The 18,088-nt window shown below is 38.5% G+C and overlaps 1 protein-coding gene across 1 annotated transcript in view; it reads right to left on the bottom strand.

The window, feature by feature from the left end:
- The window catches only part of LOC149242702 (uncharacterized), a 124,095-nt gene that overhangs the window by 57,438 nt on the left and 48,569 nt on the right, over positions 1-18,088 (bottom strand). Inside the window, exon 4 of the mRNA XM_089370953.1 lies at positions 9,337-9,794. Coding sequence (XP_089227079.1) covers positions 9,337-9,794 — 458 coding nt within the window. The remainder of the gene's footprint in view (positions 1-9,336; positions 9,795-18,088) is intronic.

The raw sequence follows: 18,088 nt of genomic DNA, 5'->3' as shown, positions 1-18,088 counted from the left end.
TGGAAGAAAATGCTACATCAAAAGGACTGATGAAAACCTTGGCAAGTTTGAACCTAGAGTAGATGAAGGCATTCTTCTTGGTTACTCTTCCCGAAGTAAAGGATATAAGTGTTACAATAAAAGACTTGGAAAAATTGTTGAAAGTATTGATGTAGTGGTTGATGAAGCAAGAAACAATCCAAGGCAAGTAAAATCCAAAGATTTTGAAAATGATGAGGACTATCCTTCAACATCAAATCAGACTAATGATGAAGAAGAAACCTATGAGGCACGAGAAGAACAGATAAGGGTAGAAGAAAACACTCCATCCAGGTACGTCCAGAAGAATCATCCAGAGACTCAAATTTTGGGGCAGAAAGAGGCAGGTGTACAAACAAGAAGAACTATTTCAGAAGCTTCAAGCTATCTAGAGTTGCTTTCATCCATTGAACCATGAAATGTAAGTGAAGCATGCAAAGATGAATGCTGGGTCAAGGCCATGAAAGAAGAACTTGAGCATATTGAAAAGAATAACACTTGGGAGTTGGTTCCTAGGCCAAATGATAAGAATGTCATAGGGACAAAATGGATATTCAAAAACAAGCTGAATGAAAATGGAGATGTTATTAGAAACAAGGCAAGACTTGTTTGTAAAGGGTATGCTCAACAAGAAGGTATAGACTTTGAAGAAACTTTTACACCAGTTGCCAGACTTGAAGTGATAAGAATGCTTCTTGCTCTTTCTAACTTTCAGAAGTTCAAAGTATATCAAATGGAGGTAAAATCTGCCTTTCTGAAAGGAGACTTCGAAGAAGAAGTGTATATTGAGCAACCAGATGGGTTTATCCTTGGAAATGATCCAAAACTTGTATGCAGACTCAAAAAGTCTCTCTATGGCCTTAAACAGGCTCCAAGGGCTTGGTATTATCGTTTGGATAAGTACCTCCATCAACAAGGTTTTTCAAAAGGATCAACAGATAGCAATCTATATATAAAAATTGATAATGATAAGTTGTTAATACTTGTTGTGTATGTTGATGATATCATCTTTGGTAGCAATGAAGAAGACATGAGTCAAAACTTTGCCTTGGTGATGCAAAAGAATTTGAAATGTCCCTGCTTGGTGAGCTCACATATTTTCTTGATTTACAAGTCCAACAAAACAAAGACGGTATTTTTCTCTCACAAACCAAGTACCTCAAGCAGATCTTGAAGAAATATGGGATGGAGGATTTGAAACCAGTATATACCCCTATGGTATCAGGATGCGGCCTCAGCGCAAATGATGAATCAGAAGTAGTACATCAACCAACCTATAGATCCATGATTGGTAATCTGCTCTATCTAATAGGTACCCGACCAGACATCATGCATGTCGTGGGAATAGTTGGAAGATTTCAAGCAAATCCCAAGGAAACTCATCTTCAGGCAGTTAAAATAATTTTCAAGTATCTTCAAGGAACTCAAAACTATGGCTTATGGTATCCTAGAGAAACGGATCTCACACTTCATGCATATACAGATGCAGATTGGGCAGGAAGCGTGGATGACAGAAAAAAGCACTAGTGGTGGTGCATTCTTTATGGGTTCGAGATTAGTATCTTGGTTCAACAAGAAACAAAGCTCAATTTCATTATCTACAGCTGAAGCAGAATATGTGGCTGCTGCATCTTGTTGCACACAACTCCTTTGGATGATGCAAACTTTGCAAGACATTTAAATCACACTTCATGCATATACAGATGCAGATTGGGCAGGAAGCGTGGATGACAGAAAAAAGCACTAGTGGTGGTGCATTCTTTATGGGTTCGAGATTAGTATCTTGGTTCAGCAAGAAACAAAGCTCAATTTCATTATCTACAGCTGAAGCAGAATATGTGGCTGCTGCATCTTGTTGCACACAACTCCTTTGGATGATGCAAACTTTGCAAGACATTTAAATCACTTGTACTCCACCTATCTCCATTTTATGTGATAATACAAGTGCAATCAGTATTTCAAAGAATCTGGTCATGCATTCGAAGACCAAGCACATACCTATCAAATATCATTTTCTTTGGGAACAAGTGCTTGAAAAAAAGGTCAAATTGGAGTATGTTCCCTCCAAGGAACAGGTTGCTAATATATTCACCAAACCATGCCCAGGGAGACACTTGAATACCTCAGACAGAAGCTAGGAGTAGTTGATGCATCATCTTGTTGTTGAGATTATCTATTTTAGAGAACAGTGGTTGTACGCAAGCTTGATGAAGCGTATCCGCGTACATACGTTGGTTTCTGTGGATATAGTCGTATATATGTTGAATTGAAGGAAATCATTGGGCCAGACTCAAGATGAAAAGAGTCTGATATGGGTCTGACAGAGACCATCTGGCACAAGTTCAGGGGGAGCATATACTGCATTGTTGGCATTATCTTAGAAGATCTTGGTTCAATTTCATATTTGTTTTTGGTTTCAGGTGGAACAGGTGTTGAGGGAGAACATGGTTGCTGGTTTAAATGATGATTGGCAGATGCTGCTGATGATAGTTGCTGATGACTATCATAGTCTTGTTGTAGATATTTCGTCTCTATGTCATGTATTTCTTTTCTTATCAAGGTCATGTAACAGCCTACTTTGGTTTCCCCACTATGCCTGGGATGGATGATGCAATGTACTTGTTTTATCATGTGTAAACATTTTTTGTATCCCCACTTGGTTGGGTGGATGAGTAAATATTTCTATATCCCCACTTGGTTGGGAGATGGATGTATGTATGAGTCTTTGGTGATAAAAAGTTCATTTATGATGTATAAAGTCATGTTTCTTCTTGTAGAACATCTTCTTGCAGACCTTGCTACAATCAGGGGGAGCATGGACAGCACAGCAAAGCAGAGATTTCAGCATGTACTCAGGGGGAGCATAACCCTTTGCACCTGATGACAAAGGGGGAGAATGACTTTGAGTGACTTGGGGTTGCCATCAAGTCCAAAGGGGGAGATTGTTGGCATTATGACACAGTTTTAGCGCTATGACACAGGTGTTGTACTTGATGGCAACTCACTCAAATGACAGATCACATTTCAGGCTCTCAGAATGAAAGAAAAAGAGATATACGCAGGTTCCTCTTAACCAAGTCGCATATACACGCGGGTTAGACAATGAAAAGACGCGTATACGTATGCACACACTTTCATGCAAAGAAAAGCGCGTACTTTTGGGAAAACTTGGTTTTTGGTCCTTGGTATTTGGACCTATGGTTTTGGGACCATGGTATCTCATCTAAAGTGTTGATCCCAGGTATTTGGACCTAGGTATTGATTCTAAGTGGTTTTGGACCATGGTATTGAGTAAGCCCTAAGACTATATAAGGGGAAGGAGATCATTAGGCAAAGGTATTCACTCTAGCAATGAATATCTAATGAAGAGCAAGATCTAGAATACTGGTCATTGGGTTATGGTGCATACCTGGATCTGAATCAAGGAGGAACCTAAGTGCAAGGAGAAGGATAAGTTCTATTGATGGGTCAAGATCCTAAGGCTTGAAGAGAAGTATCTTTGTGTGATTTTGATATGTTATATTTGGCGCATGACTTGATCTATAAATCCGATAATCTGTGTATTACTAATGTCTGAATAACTGAAAAGGGTAAGATTATATTTTATAGATCTGTAGGCAGGTTCAACAAATAAAAGGCGCGTATACATGTTGGTTTAGTAATTCAAAATTGTGTATACGTAGGTTGGCCTTATTACAAAAGCGTATGCACGCAGGTTCTACATATTGAAGTAGCGTACGTCTCATGAAATATGTTTTAGCTACTTCTGCAGTGTTCTGGTTTCAGGATTGGTTTCTGGTTACTGTTATTGTATTCTGGTTACAGTTTTCAGAGAAGTAATTGTTTGATTCAGTTTGATTGGAGCAAAGGATTGATTCAGTTTGATTGGAGCAAAGGAGATTGGTTGATGCAGATATATTTGATGTTTGATTGATGTTATTCATGGATCCAGTCTGAAAATTTATGAAACGTGGTCGCTGGAAGAAAAGAGAAGGTTGTAGCCTTCTATAGGTTAGCACCTATGTACTAGTACATCAGCTAGTACAAGAGATAAGGGGGTTGTAGCTCCCTTCCAGGAGAAGCTGGAGAACGAGAGAAGGTTGTAGCCTTCTGCAGGTAGAAGCCTGCGTACTGGTATATGACTGCACCATTACAGAAACATTGTAAAAGGAAGTTTCTAATTGAAAGAAGATAGAGACGAATTGCAACAGGTGGTTTTCACCCACATTGGGTTTCCACCTTTTATCTTGTGTTCTTGTGTGTGACTGTCTGCTCTGTTTTACTAATCCTGGTTACTGTTTATATGGTTCTGACACACATATTAATGATCAACATCTGAAGAATAAATTAAATTATAAGTCTGCAGGTTATATGCGAGTTTCCTTTATTACAATTGCGTATATACGCAGTTTTCACTAACTGAAGTAGCGTATACATATCTGATTATGAAATGAAAAATAATTGACTTGATAATACTGATTCATCCCCCCTCTTAGTATTATTTCCAACATTAATTTCCATAATGTATTGACTGTTTGGGTTTTGGAAAAATTACTCCGCCAATTTGCTATGCTTTCCTGTATTGAGTTTTTGTCCCTGTCCGTTCTCTTAAATATGGTTTCCATCCAGTTCCATAGGATTTCTGTCCATTTACAGATATTGAGGAGGTGATTCATGGATTCCTCCTCATTTTCACACAGGGGGCAGCATGAGGGGCCTATGAACCCTTTTTTCCGAAGGTTCTCCTAGGTAAGAGTTCTTCGGTGCATCAAGAGCCAAAGGAAGGTTTTAATCTTCGGCCAAAGTTCAGCATCCCAAACTTTACTATGCCAATTGACTTTTTCCCTTTGATTGTTTTCTTCGATATAGACTCTTGCTTCTTTGAGGGAGAAATTACCCCCCCTCGAGCTTGCCCTAACGCAGTTGATCTACATCATGAGCATTTCTTATCTTCGTTTTAGTTAGCTCTGTTTTCAGTGCTCTCAGAATGTTTTCCTCTTCTTCTGGCTGCCATGTGTCGTTAAAGATACACTGTTTCCATGCTTGATTAGTATTGCTAGGTTCCCAGTATTGATTCACGGTTATCCTTCCTAGCTCCTGGTATCTTCTCTGAATGGTGAGGAAATCAGGGCTTTCAAGCTTAGGTAATCACTGCCAAGAATCCTCGCAGAATAGGGCAATCTATCCATATCGAACTTCCCAAAAACTCTATTCCTGAATTATGCCTCGATTAGTTCTTGCAAGGTTCCAGATTGGAGATCCGTCTGGGGGTTCTTGCATCCTGATCAGATTCTGTGGGCTATAGTGAATAACATACTTTGCTTTCCAATGTTTGGCCCAGGGTATGTTCAGTTCTTTGACCCATCTCCACCATAACTTGGCTCCACAGGCTCAATTGACGGTGTAAGGGTCCTGAAGATTTAACCCACCCAGGTGTTTGGGTTTGCAGATTTTGTCCCATGCCATTAAAGACCACTTCTGTTTAACTGAGTTACCCGACCAAAGAAAAGCTTTCTGGATGAGTCAGATTTTCTGAAGCACACCTTTAGGTGCTGGGAGAATAGAAAGCATGAATTGAGGAATAGCCTGGAGGACGGATTTGGTGAGGACTAGGCAGCCTGCAAAGTTGAGGGTCCTATGAGTCCAATGTTGACACCGTTTCTCTAGATTGGCGATCATTTTTTCCCAATGTATTTTTTGCCAGGGTTTGTCTGTTAGCGGAATGCCTAGGTATCTTGAAGGGAGGTTACACCTCTTGAAACCGAGGACATTAGAAAGATTTTTCTGGACTGCTAGATGCGTATTAAAAAAGAATATGGAAGATTTAGCTAGATTAAGTTCCATACCTGAGGCAAGGCTGAAGCGATTGAGAATGTTTTTGAAACCAAGAGCTTCTTTGATAGAGGGTGTGCCATGCAGCATTGTGTCATCAACAAACTGTTGATGTGTGGTTGCAGGGCTTGAGGGCAGGGGTTGGAGTCCCTGAATAAAGCCATCCTCTTTTGCTCTTCTGATCAGCTGGCTAAGACCTTCCATTAGTATTACAAACAGAAAGGGGGACATGGGATCCCCTTGTCGTATACCTCGAGATGGTGTGAACTGGGTTTTGGGAGCTCCGTTCACCAGAATGGAAAATCTGGTAGACTTAATCAAGGCTAAGATCCATATTATCCACTAATTCGCAAAGCCAAAGGCATCCAGAATAGCCTCCAAATAGTTCCAGCTGACTTTATCATAAGCCTTTGATAGGTCCAACTACATTAGCATGCCCGCTTTTTTCTGAGTTTGGAGAGTATGAATCATCTCTTGAGCTAGCAGTATGTTGTCCATAATCTATCTCCCTTCTACATAACCAGATTGTTCTTCCGAAATGATCCCTGGAAGAATTGGTTTTAGTCTGTTAGCTATGACTTTAGATATGATCTTGTACAAAACATTGCACAATGCAATTGGCCAAAACTTCGACGGAGTGTTTGCTTCCTCCTCCTTTGGTATAAGGGTTATGAACGTAGAGTTGAGGGATTTTAGGATGGAAGAGGAGCGTCGGGAATCCTCCACCACTTCCCAAACCTCTGTTTTGATTATTTCCCAACAGGCTTTGTAAAAGTCGATGGTGAAACCATCCGGTCCTGGCGCCTTACCATTTGGCATATCTTTCACTGCTTCTTCCACTTCTTCCAAGGTGATTGCTCGATTTAAAGCCTTGTTTTGATCCTCTGTGATGAGCTTAGGAATAGAAGTCAATAGGTCCCTAATAGCTTCCTCTCTATCAATGTTGGGTTCCAGAGCAATTTGGCTAAAATGATTTATGAGAAGGCCCGAGATTTCATGATGAGTTTGCACCGAGGTTCCCTGATCATCCTTTATTCTTAATATTTTATTAGCACTTCTGTGATCAATGGCAGATCTGTGAAAAAATTTAGTGTTCTTTTCACCTTCCTTAAGCCATTGAATTCTAGATTTTTGCTTCCATAGAGTTTCCTCCTGTTGGCATCTGATCTGCCAGTCCTGCATGAGTTTTTGTTCTATATTCATTGTATCTTGATTAATATTTCCCTAGATCCATTCCTTGCAAATTTGTTCCAATTTCTCTTCCAACTTCTTTTTTTCTTTAAATATGTTGTCGAAGACTTCTTGATTCTAGGATTTTAACCTGGTTTTGATATGTTTAAGTCTAGCTTGGAAAATGTACATTTTAGTACCTCTTATACCTGTCAGTTCACTCCACCATTGTTTTATTTTTGATGTGAACTCTGGATGATTGAGCCAAAACTTTTCAAATCTGAAGGGCTTATTCCTTGGTGTGCCTAGGATGGACGCATTCATTATTATGGGCCAGTGGTCCGAACCTCCACTTGGTAGTATGTTCGAATCCACAGTAATCCCTTCCAGAAGGATGGTTTCTGTCACTAAGAACCTGTCTAGTCTAGAGGCGATTTGCCTATCACCCCCTCTTTTATTGTTCCATGTGAAAGCTCCGCTCTTGGGGAAGATGTCCACCAGCTTGGTTGATTTGATAAAGTCTTTGAAAGCTTCAGTATCCCTATTGAGCGTTCTGATGCCTCCTTTTTTTTCCGTAAGTGAAGTGATCATATTAAAATCTCCTCCGAAAATAGCTTTTGCTTGGGGATATCTCTGCTGCAAGTTGGATAGAGCTCTAAGCCATAGCAATTTTGCCTCTAGTTTCTGAGGGCCATAGACATTTGTGCAGAGATAGGTGGTTGGATTCCCTACCATTTGGACTTCTATTGATATATGAGATCTGGCAGCTTCAGAAGATATAAGCTGGAGAACCTGAGGATTCCAAAGAATGGCCAGGCCCCCTTCCCATCCATTGCTTGTTGTTTCTAGGTATTCCATTCATTTGCCCAATTTTTTACTGATGTTTTCCATTGTTTTGCTGGAGCATTTAGTTTCTTGCAAAAAAATCATATCTGGTTGTTCTTTTTTGACTTTTTTCTTTAATAACCATGCTTCTTTACGCTGTTTATCCCTCTAACATTCCATGAAATTACTTTCATAATCAACAAATTTTTAGGAGGTGAGTGTGAACGCCTCAAGGGCTTTCATCTTACCTGAGTTTAGGAGCATTTGACCAAGTTCTTGTAATGCTTCATTGTTTGTCCTTCGTCCTCATTTTTTCCGGTGCTTTGAGTTGGTTGTAGTTTGATGCAGTCCCTGAGCTCTCACCCCTAGACCTTTTGCTGTTCCCAAACTCCTTTTCTACATATCCAGTTCTGCTTTTTGTCTTGCTATGAATAAGTTGTTGATTATGTTCACCTCCTCTTCCGATATGTGTTCCATGCCTTTCTTTTTCCAATTTTCTACCATGTTTGGTAGATCCATACCTTCCTGTTCAAGAATGTCACTTAGTTCCATATCCTCTAGCCCTATTTCACTAGTCATCATTTCTGAGTCTTCTTCTAATCCTTCTGTTGGTCCTTGATTAGTTGGGATGTTGTTTTATGGAATGGAAATGGGTTCTTGTATTCCTGGTGAGGTTGTGTTCTGGCTTCCTCACAATGTCTCGCGCTCTGGATTGGTGTCCTCTGAATCCGTCTCTGATTCCAACACCTCAAAAGCATTGTTTGTGCTTCTGAAGGAGGTACTTGCTTTATTTTGTTGTTTTTTGTTTGCTCACTGTCTGGTCTAAGGTTGAACAACAACCTCCTTATTCTTACCTCTGTTTTCCTTGGGTTTATCCATTGTTCTATTCATTAGGCATTCTCTGATCAAATGTCCATGTTCATGACATTTCCTGCAGCGAAATGGGATCTGCTCATAGTCTATAGCTTGAAAATACACTTCATCTCTGTATTCCAACCATAGGCCCTCATGTAGAGCTCCCGAAACATCCATCTCAACACAGATCCTGGCACAGGAGGTGTATCTTTTCTATAATGTTGCCTCTGAAGATTTGATGAAGGTGCCTAACTTATTGCCTATCTGTTCAAGTGCTGCATGTCCCCAGTAGTCAATCGGTAGAGAAAACAATCAAATCCAGACCGGTACCTGTTTGAAGGTTTCCTATTCTGGTGCGAAGTTGGGCTTCCATGGTCTCATGTAAAGACCTACTGAGGCAAATAAATATGGGCCTCCATCAAAAATTCGATCCCTGTCCTCCAGATTGGTGAAAACCACTGTGAAGAATCCTTTGGCTCCTAGGTGGAGTGTTACAACCCCTCTGGGTTTCCATTGCTGCTTGATCCACAAGCACAGGGATCGTTCTGTTGGCCAGAAACTCATAAACTTGTAGATCACTGCATGTTCTGCCATGTGGTCTCGATACGCCTGTAGTTCTGGGTCAGAGATTATTACCTGTAGGGTTTCATTTGCTTTAGGCTTGCACGGTCCCTGGTTTTCTTTCTTCTTGGCTCCCGTCATTGTTCCTTCCTGTCCTGCCTTAGCTTGGTTTAGATCCTCCTTATCTCTTGATCGTTCATCCTCAAGCTCGTTTTCTTGTGAAACCTGTTCTAGGGATGGGTTTTTCCTGTCTCTGTTAGCAGTATTATTGCCGCCAATGATTTCTTTTTGTTTCTGGGTATCTTTGCCCTCGCTGTTTAGCTTTCCTTTGTTGGTCGGATTCTCCTTTCCTGACTTCTCAGAGCCTGAGATTTTCACCCCATCCAATGCAGTTTTATCCTTGTGCATTGTTACTTGTTTGTAAGATGGGGTCCCGTTGGACCCCGCATTTTTCATCTGCAGGGTCAGAACCTGCCCTCTTGTGCGAAGTTCTGCCGCTCTGGAACTGTCCTCCTCAAGAGTTGGTACTACGGCTGCAGCTTGAACAGATCTTCTTCAAACCTTAGCTGCCAGCGCTCGACCTCGTTCACTCTCAAATAGTGCTAAGTATGCACTTACCAAATCCACCTTGAGAATAGCAGTGTTGCAATTTTTTATTTTAATGGAAAGGATGGCCTCCTGAGCCACTCAAATAGCATCATGAATAATTCTACTAGAGAAGAATCCAAACTTCTCCAGAGAGATGTTAGAAGAAAGAACATTCATCAATCTATTTGAAATCACCTTGGAGATCACTTTATAAATAAGATTGCACAAAGAAATTGAATGAGAGTTGTCAAATGAAGCAGACTTTGAGATTTTTGGAATAAGAGCTAAGAACGTAGCATTGATTTCCCCTGAAACCTAAGTTACCAGTAATTCGCACCTCTTCAACAACTTTTAAGAGTTATGAACTGATCAAATCAAAGAAGGCTAAATAGAACTCAACAGACCAACCATCCTGCCTAGGACTTTTATCTCTGGCAAAAGAATTGAGAATCATTTTGATTTCATCCATGGAAATAAGTTGACCAATCCTTGATAATTCCTCCCGTGGGAAGAATTTAGGAAAAATTTTGAGGGCTTTCAGTTGTTCCTAAGTATTGTCACCACCCGGATATTTAAATAAACTAGAAAAGTGAGCCCTAGTTTCCATTTCGAGATCCAGTTGTGTGTTCACTAGATTTCCTTCACCGTCGAGAAGGTCTCAGATGGCATTCATATTCCTTCGATGGGAAGTATATTTAAAAAAAAAAACTTGTGTTTCTATCACTTTGTTTAATCCATATGGCACGACTTTTTAAGCACCATATTTCTTATTTTCCTTCAAGAATGCTTTCCTTCTCAACCAAAGAGCATAGGTTACTTTTAATATCATCCGAGAAAACTGAGAAAATAAAATTAGAGCATTTGTTATTAATCGTTTCCTCTAAATAATTTAACTCATTTTGTTGATCTCGGAGATGTTTTCCAACCCTGCATAGTTTGACATGTTTTTTAATATAAGACATTTTGTAATATCAATTCTCCATTGCAGAAGACTAGAGAGGATTACATTTCAGCCAATAATCATAGGCTAAGGCTCGAAAGAAACCCCCTTTTAACCAAACATAGTTAACTTTAAAGGGAGTCCTCTGTTTCGACAAATCAAGGTTTAGTTGAATGCCAATCAGAGAGTGGTTTGAGATCCAATCATGGTGAATCCAAGATCGATATCCTCCAATTTTAGAGACCAAGGAATTGGTTAAGAGAAATCTATCTAGTTTCTTAGCAACTCCCTCAGCCTTGGTTCTACCATTCCTCTAGGTTCATCCTAATGGACAAGGGCAAATGTCCACTAAATTTGCATTTGCAATCAACTAAGAAATCATGGGAATACTAAGATATGAGTGACAATCTCCTACCCAAAATTCGTTGATAGAGGTGGTGAAATTTAAATCACCTGTCAGAATTAGATTTTGAGCATTGAATAATCCACTCTGGACAATATGGTTCCAAAAATATTCTTGGTACTGATATGGGCCATAAAAATTGACAATAATTACTTGACCATCAAAACCCCTGAGAGTGCCTTCCAAAATTATTCCACTCGTGGAGGAGAACGATTGAAGAGAGTCTTCCCTAGGGTTCCAAATCATCAAAAGACCCTGAGAGCGACCAACCACATTAGCAATGAAAATACACCAGTCTGAGCATATATTTATAAGGATTTATTTGGCTTTATCTGCAGATACCATGGTTTCCTGAAAAAGGATGATTGATGGCCTTTGAGACAATACTAGTATGCAGAGGGCTTGGTGCTTGGGAGGCCCCCCAACTCCTTTGATGTTTAAGGAGATAATGATCATAAGAGACCCTCAATAGGGGCATAGATTCTCTAAGGGCCCTAGAAATATCCATAGGATAATTAAAGTCCTAAAATAGACCTCTGTGTGGATAAATGTCTCTGGCTAAGTCCTTTTAATTGGCCTCTTCTTCCTAATTGAGACGTTCTAAAAATTGGGAGTAGTTTTTAGAAGTGAGGTAGAGGCATCACAAGGACTAGGGTAAGTCAGAATGGCTACGAAGTTGAGGGAAGACAAGGATGAGAAATCCAGGGATAATCCCCTCTCATGGGTCTAGATAAAGCTAAAGAGGAGCCTACATGGGGGCAAAAGATGAAATCTTGCAAGAGGTGTGAGACTCCTCCACCATGCGAAGTAGGTCATGACCCATGATGTCAAAGAAATGTAAAAACAATTACATTGTCCAACCATTTGGACCTGGACTCTTGTCTTTAGAAAAAAAATTAAAACCACCTCCACTTCCTCGAGAGATATAGGCGAATGAATACGTTGATTATCCTCTATGGTGAACATATTAGGATACATATGGGAATTATCCAATTGGTTATCAAGGTCCACATCCACCTTGGCTTGATACATCTTCGAAAAATATTCAACAACCCCTTGTAGTTCCGGAAGAGTTACTAAATGCTGACCCCCAACACCAAACAACCCCCAAATAGAATTATAACTACATCGATTAATTGCATATTGGTGGAAGAACTTAGTGTTTTTATCTCCTCCGGACAACCAAATGACATGACTCTTAAGATGACATTCCTTCCCATGGAGTGCAAGAATCTCCCACTTGTGACATTCTAAAGCCATAATCAACACCTTTATCTTTTCCAAAAAGTAACCTAGAGTAGATGGATCATGTAATTAATTAATTTTTTTATCTATCTCCCATAGTTCTAGTGAGTACTTCTTCTCTTTGTGTCTTTCCCACACATTAATAATGTGCTTTAGATCATAAAGCTTTGGTCGAACAACCTCCATTTTTGAAAAATAGGGTTGTTGACAAGTAAAGACTAGAAATCCTAAACCAAAACATTAAATTTCTTATCTTGCAACCATGTGTGGTTAGATTTATTTGGGATACCATGCCACAAGGGCACACAAATTCCCTTTGATTAATTGTGCATAGTATGTTTGATGTATGAAATCCATCTCTTTGATATGTGTGATGTCCAGGGGAGCTAGAGGTGGGAGCAAGCGATGGAGGGTGTCTGCATTGACTTTGGTTGTAGGAGTTGGCATATACTTATGGATTCAGAGTGTTGTTAGTATAATAGTTTCTCATGACAAAGTGATCGTCAGATCGTTTTTTATCTAGGTTTGAAGTGACTGACTCCACCATTGGTTTTTCCCGTCTTCGGGAAGATGGGTTTTGTGAACCATTGAAGTATTTTTATTATTATTTACTTTAGTTCGACGAGTCTTCCTGGTTATAGAATCATGTTATATATATATATATATATATATATATATATATATATATATATATATATATATATATCCGTTGATTTTGAAGTCTCTTTTGTAGGTCTTGTTTAATGGTGTTATTAGGGGAATTTTGAGGTCTAAAATGAGCCTCCTAAGGAAATTATAAAATAATAGTGGAAATAATAAAATAATATTAGATTACATCATCAAATTTTAGAGGAAAAAAAGAAAAAATTACATTTTCAACTCGCATTTTCAACTTATCTCCTTATGAGTTTACTCAAATTTCAAGTGGGAACACTCGTTGGATGTAGAATTTGATTCTTCATCCAATGAGTACTTTCGATGGACCCTCCTACATGAAAAATGAGAAATACATGAAAAACGTGATTGCAATCACGATTTTTCATGTATTTCTCATTTTCTGTGTAACATGGACCATCAAAAGTATGCAACATGGGTACTCCTTGGATGACGAATTAAATTTTGCATCCAACGAGTACTACCGCTCGAAATTTGAGTAAAACCTTAGGGAGATAAGTTGAAAAATTTATTATTTTATTATTTTTTAATCTTTTAATTTTTTACCCAAAAAATGGTGAATCATCCCCCATAGTTGACATCATCATCTTGAATCCTATTGGTTCTTATAAAGTTTATTTTGGTTGCACATTTTTCTTAGGAGGCCCATTTTAAACCTCAAAAGTTCTCTAATGTGTGTTTGAGCATAGTCACCCTCTACGAAATAAAATTATGATATCAAGATGATATTTCCTATGTAAATTATGGATATCTAATGTGGCGGTTCATGTCAACATCGATTATATTGTGAAGTATTGTTTCCCTGGTTTTTTTTGTTTGCAGAGCGCCACTCTATAGTTGGTAGGGTGGGGATATCTATCAGTTTATATGACTTGCTCCCCTTGATCCAGGTGGCTCGAGAGACACTCAAAGGACAAACAAGACTCATAATAGGTCTAAATTCAAAGTCGTCAAATTGCTCTCGAACTAGGACTAGATCGAAGTGCTCATCACCCTAATTTCAATGGTGCGAACACCACTCTAATCTGAGTTCATATGGAGGAGCTAGAACTATTCAAAGCTCGGGTCAAAGTGGACGAGTGGCAGGGTTAAGGAGGCTATCACTATCACTCTTTCCATCGCTATCACTATTTGGACTCAGCATCTGGTCGTAATGATGATTTCTCCTCATCCTTTTTGAATATTTTATATTGTGGGTCAAAGCCAGTCATTATCAACTCTTTCCATCGCTATCACTATTTATTCCGTTGCCTAAAGTTGACTCTGCATCTTGTCCTGATGATGAACCATACCTGTTGGTTCGAAAGGCCTGGACAAAATACTCTCGATGTGATTAGTACCAAAAGATGTCCCAACATTATAATTATGGATCACAGAAGCCTAAATTTGGAAAATATAACATTATGATATATATATATATATATATATATATATATATTAAAAAAACCCACTATTTTTTATTAATAGATTTTTTATATATATAATCACAATTTTTTATCAAGCTTTGATTTTATCCATGATTTCCATTGCTTGAAATCCAAGAACAAGTTCCATATAGAATAATGCACATATATCCATACTAGAATTTAGTTTGTATAACAGAATATTATCACAACCACATTACTAAATGTGGTTGATATTAATTTCATATAAATATTCACATTAGTATTCAAATCAATATTTAACAATATTAATATTAAATTTAATTGTTATTAATAATTGATAATAATAATATTGTTATAAACTTAAAATAATAAAAACTGAATATTATTAAAATCTTAAAGTAATAAAACCTAAAACGTAAGTAAATTTAGGTAAGAAAATTACTAACATCATTTAGTATTGTATTAATGTTGTTTTTAATAATATTATTTGTAATATTAATTTGAATGTTGTTATTATTATTGGTTATATTATTAATGATACTATTTAATAATGATGGTATTTATTATAACCTTAACATTATTATGAAACTTAAATTTATAAAAAAACTAATATTATAAAATGTAAATTTATAAAACTAGTAATATTACTTTTCAAGTCACACCAAATGAAATGGGGTGATGCCAAATTCCAACACCACATTTCATAAATAATTTTTTAATAAATTACAAGGATAACCATGTTCCACAAATGATTTTTTAATAAATTAAATAGACAATGAGACTTACTATTGACAAAACTTTTCATACTATCAATTGATTCATGTATTAGACTAAGAATATTTGTTTGGCTTGCAATCTCAACATTCATTTTATTGACAATATAAAATCTGTAATCCCAATTCCAATATAGACTGTGACGTAATAGCCTGGGCATTTACCTATAGTTGTAGATCGTAAAACTCTGATGTGTGCTTAAATATTTGCATATTACCACATTTTATGGCCATGTTCCAAAAAAATTGTTTCAGAACATAACAAAAAATTAGCAAATGGATACTTCAAGTTCACGTGACATTATCTAATTGATGCACATATACTCAAAGTCCCTCATCTTGTCCTTGAAAAAAATAGTGTCGAATATACTCCTCAGATGTTGATGTAGACCTTTTTTGGATAGATCATCAACAATAGTGTTATGCTCACGATATAGGTGGGAGAAAGTCAAATCTAGAAATTCAACCTAAATCTCTTTGATACTATGCACCTAGTTTATGGGCTTGTGGTGTTCAAAAGTTGTATGACCTTGAACCAAATCTATGACCACATTTGAATCTCTTAATACCACCAAATTGTCGATGGAGAGCCATTTTGTGCAAGATAGTACTCCCCAAAGGGTAATGACCTTTGCACAAATGTTAGTACCTTGACCGTAATTCCACATAAAATGAAATAAAGTTCTGGATCGATAACAATATATACCTCACACCCACATTTCCCTCTGTTGGTCACCCCATCAAAAAAGTCGACAAGGAATTTGTCCCATATGTTAATGAGGTGAATACTTCTCTTGTGCTTCTGATTAGACATTGGGAATACTCATTGAAGTATGCAACAATGGAATAACAACATTGTTAAATATCCCAACTTGATCCCTCGAAAATACAGGCATTCCTGTAGCACCAAATTCCTCGAAAAATGAATAAAGGAAGGGAACACCACTCTGTAACACCCTCCTTCCAAATCTAACCAAGTAATCGGCTAACCGGGGTAAACATGTGATGAAAAGTTACTATGATATGATTCAACCTCCTAAGTCACCTTAAGCAAGTGGAACCAATGGAAACACACCATACAGACCTTCCACGTCAGCAACAAGATCCTCAGGAACCATCCCAACCTCTCACGCAACCAGCCCCTGAGTCCCACTACGTTTCTTGACCAATTAACCACTCGACTCTCCCATGATATGGGCATGCCAACTTCCAAAGGGCTCTAGATGCTCCCATAACATGGCATGCCAATGTCCAAGGACTATTTTTCTTAGTGTTGTGCCAGCGTCCCCAGGATTTGACCCACTTTTTCAGGCCCAGATCCCAGGTCACTGCCCATAATTCAATGACACTTCCAGGATCTGTGATTTACATAATAACAAGTCTTACAAATCAAAAACTAACTCTGGGACTAGGCCTGACCATCCCCAACCGGGACTGACATTCTGTCAAACACTTGGCATCAATGCAATCTACAGGAAATGAATACAAGACAGAGCATAAATCACTGATAAATCATATGATACTTAACAAGAAGGATCACCACCCTCTTCCCTTAACTGTTTTGACATCAATTAGGTCTTGCATCCATTATCCTTTCAATTACAAGTAAATACATGAAATAATGTTAATTTTAGGTATGTTCTATGCTTAGAGCAATTTATTTCAATTTTCACAATTAGCTCCATATCTTTTTTAGATTAGCAATCACATCAACATTAAATTAAACTGCAGATAGAACATAAACATAAATTGTAGAAGACAAGCCAAGACAGGAGGACACAAGATGTGGCGCTAGCCAAGGACAAACCCCAATGTGGGGAAACCCTTGATCAATTCTTCTTATATGTTCTTCAATAATTCAACAGAGAGAGAGAGAGAGATAGTACGTTTACAACAGAAGCCAACACTTTGACTTATCTAGATAAGAGCATAGATCATCTCTAAGAAGATGATACATGAGATCAGTTGAAGACATGTTGCTTCAACTAATTCTCCAAGGTGACTCCTTCACCTATCGTTGTGTTTCATTTCGTCATCATGCTGCACCTCACCGCGTTGCACCATGTTGCACCCATCATCACTATGCTGCATCTCATCATGCTTCATTAATCATGATAGTACCCATCACTATACTGCATTATGTGCCATTGTTGCACCATGTTTCCATCCTGATGTGTTGGTTGTACCTTGCTTGCTTGTTGTCCCTTGTTTGCTTGTTATCCCTAGCATGTTTGTTGTCCTTAGCATGCTTGTTGTTGCATGCTAGTTGTCCCTTGCATGCAAGTTGTAACATTGCATGCATGGAGTATTTGTTGCTAAGTACCATACAACTGTCCCAATGTTAGTTAGTTGTCCCTTGCATGCTTCTCTCCATCGAAGATAAATGCTCCAGCTGTTTCGACAGTTCCCGGCAGTTCTGGAAGTTCCAGCTGTTCCCGGCAGTTCCAGCAGTTCCGATTGTTCCCGACAGTTCCGGTTGTTCCCGACAGTTCCGACAGTCCCGACAGTTCCTGCTTTTCCGGCAATTTCGGCAATTCCGGCATTTTCGGCTTTTCCAGCTTTTCTAGCAGTTCTAGCTTTTCCAGCTTTTCCCGCTTTCCGGCTTTTCCGGCAATCCCGGATTTCCTGGCAGTTCCGGATTTTCCAGCAATTCCGACAGTTCCTTTCAGCATTTCTGGCAGTTCCGGTTTTTCTGACAGTTCCTACTTTTACGGTAGTTCCAGATTTTCCATATTTTCCGACATTTCTGGCAGTTCTGTCTTTTCCGGCATTTTAGGCTTTTCCGGCATTTCCGACTTTTCCAGCTTTTCTGGCAGTT

Source organism: Pinus tabuliformis, chromosome 8 (assembly GCF_031772625.1).
Source record: "Pinus tabuliformis cultivar Carrire ecotype Pingquan chromosome 8, CPIR1, whole genome shotgun sequence".
NCBI lineage: Eukaryota > Viridiplantae > Streptophyta > Pinopsida > Pinales > Pinaceae > Pinus > Pinus tabuliformis.
Note: the sequence above shows the minus strand (reverse complement) of the source record. Positions and strands in the feature narration are given on the sequence as shown.